General features: G+C 36.1%; 1 protein-coding gene across 4 annotated transcripts in view; it reads right to left on the reverse strand.

Annotated features, from left to right (window-relative positions):
* LOC119594737 (putative inorganic phosphate cotransporter) overlaps positions 1–789 on the reverse strand; it is a 12,815-nt gene that overhangs the window by 10,080 nt on the left and 1,946 nt on the right. For all 4 annotated transcript variants that reach the window (XM_037943827.1, XM_037943824.1, XM_037943823.1 and 1 more), the window contains exon 4: positions 572–768. In XM_037943827.1, the coding sequence (XP_037799755.1) occupies positions 572–768 (197 nt within the window). The remainder of the gene's footprint in view (positions 1–571; positions 769–789) is intronic.

Raw genomic sequence — 789 nt, forward strand, 5'->3', positions numbered from 1 at the left:
ATATGTATATTACCAATATGTTGCATTTGAAATTTGAAAGCCTTGCTTATTCCACAAAGAGGAAATAGCTATTACTGTAAGTTACTCTCAAATTCTACATAAACCTGGCTAAAAAACACAATATAGAATTTCATGGTACACTGTCTTATAGGATTACAGTTTTAAAATTGTCAAAGAATTACCATAACTACATAAAAAAAATAATACACATTAGTAACTCATTAAGAAATACACCTCTTTCTTTTAATTTCGACCCAATCATGACCGAAACCCCCACTGGAAAAATCAGAAGCACAGCAAACATAAAATAACCCTACTCTTTATACTCTTGGCTGTGGCATAAAAACTGTTTAGGAAATTATCCTAAAATGAGACTTTAAGCCTGCTTTAGAGGGGCTATTTCTCCTAAATGTATATAACCAGGCCCAAACAAGCACACATATATTTGGCATATACATATCAGAGTAGGCTCAACTTTGCAAAAATATCTTCTTGGTGTGAGGGATGATCTACCATGACATTATAATGGCATAACTGGGTTAACTATCACAAAACCTCACACTGTACATACTGTCTCCATAGCTGCATCTTTTGATTTCTGAGTTGCTGGGAGAGGGCAGGTGTCATCATACTCCTGTGAGACTTTCTTGGTATGAGGGCGATTCTTAACCATGGCAACTATGGCTACAGACAAGTTGACTCTCATGGCATACACAACCGCAAATCCAAAGAACAGCAAAGTTATTAAGACATGACGTTCACCAAACTCTGAAGAAGAAGAAGGGGAAA

The sequence above is a fragment of the Penaeus monodon genome, chromosome 34 (genome assembly GCF_015228065.2).
Source record: "Penaeus monodon isolate SGIC_2016 chromosome 34, NSTDA_Pmon_1, whole genome shotgun sequence".
Taxonomy (NCBI): domain Eukaryota; kingdom Metazoa; phylum Arthropoda; class Malacostraca; order Decapoda; family Penaeidae; genus Penaeus; species Penaeus monodon.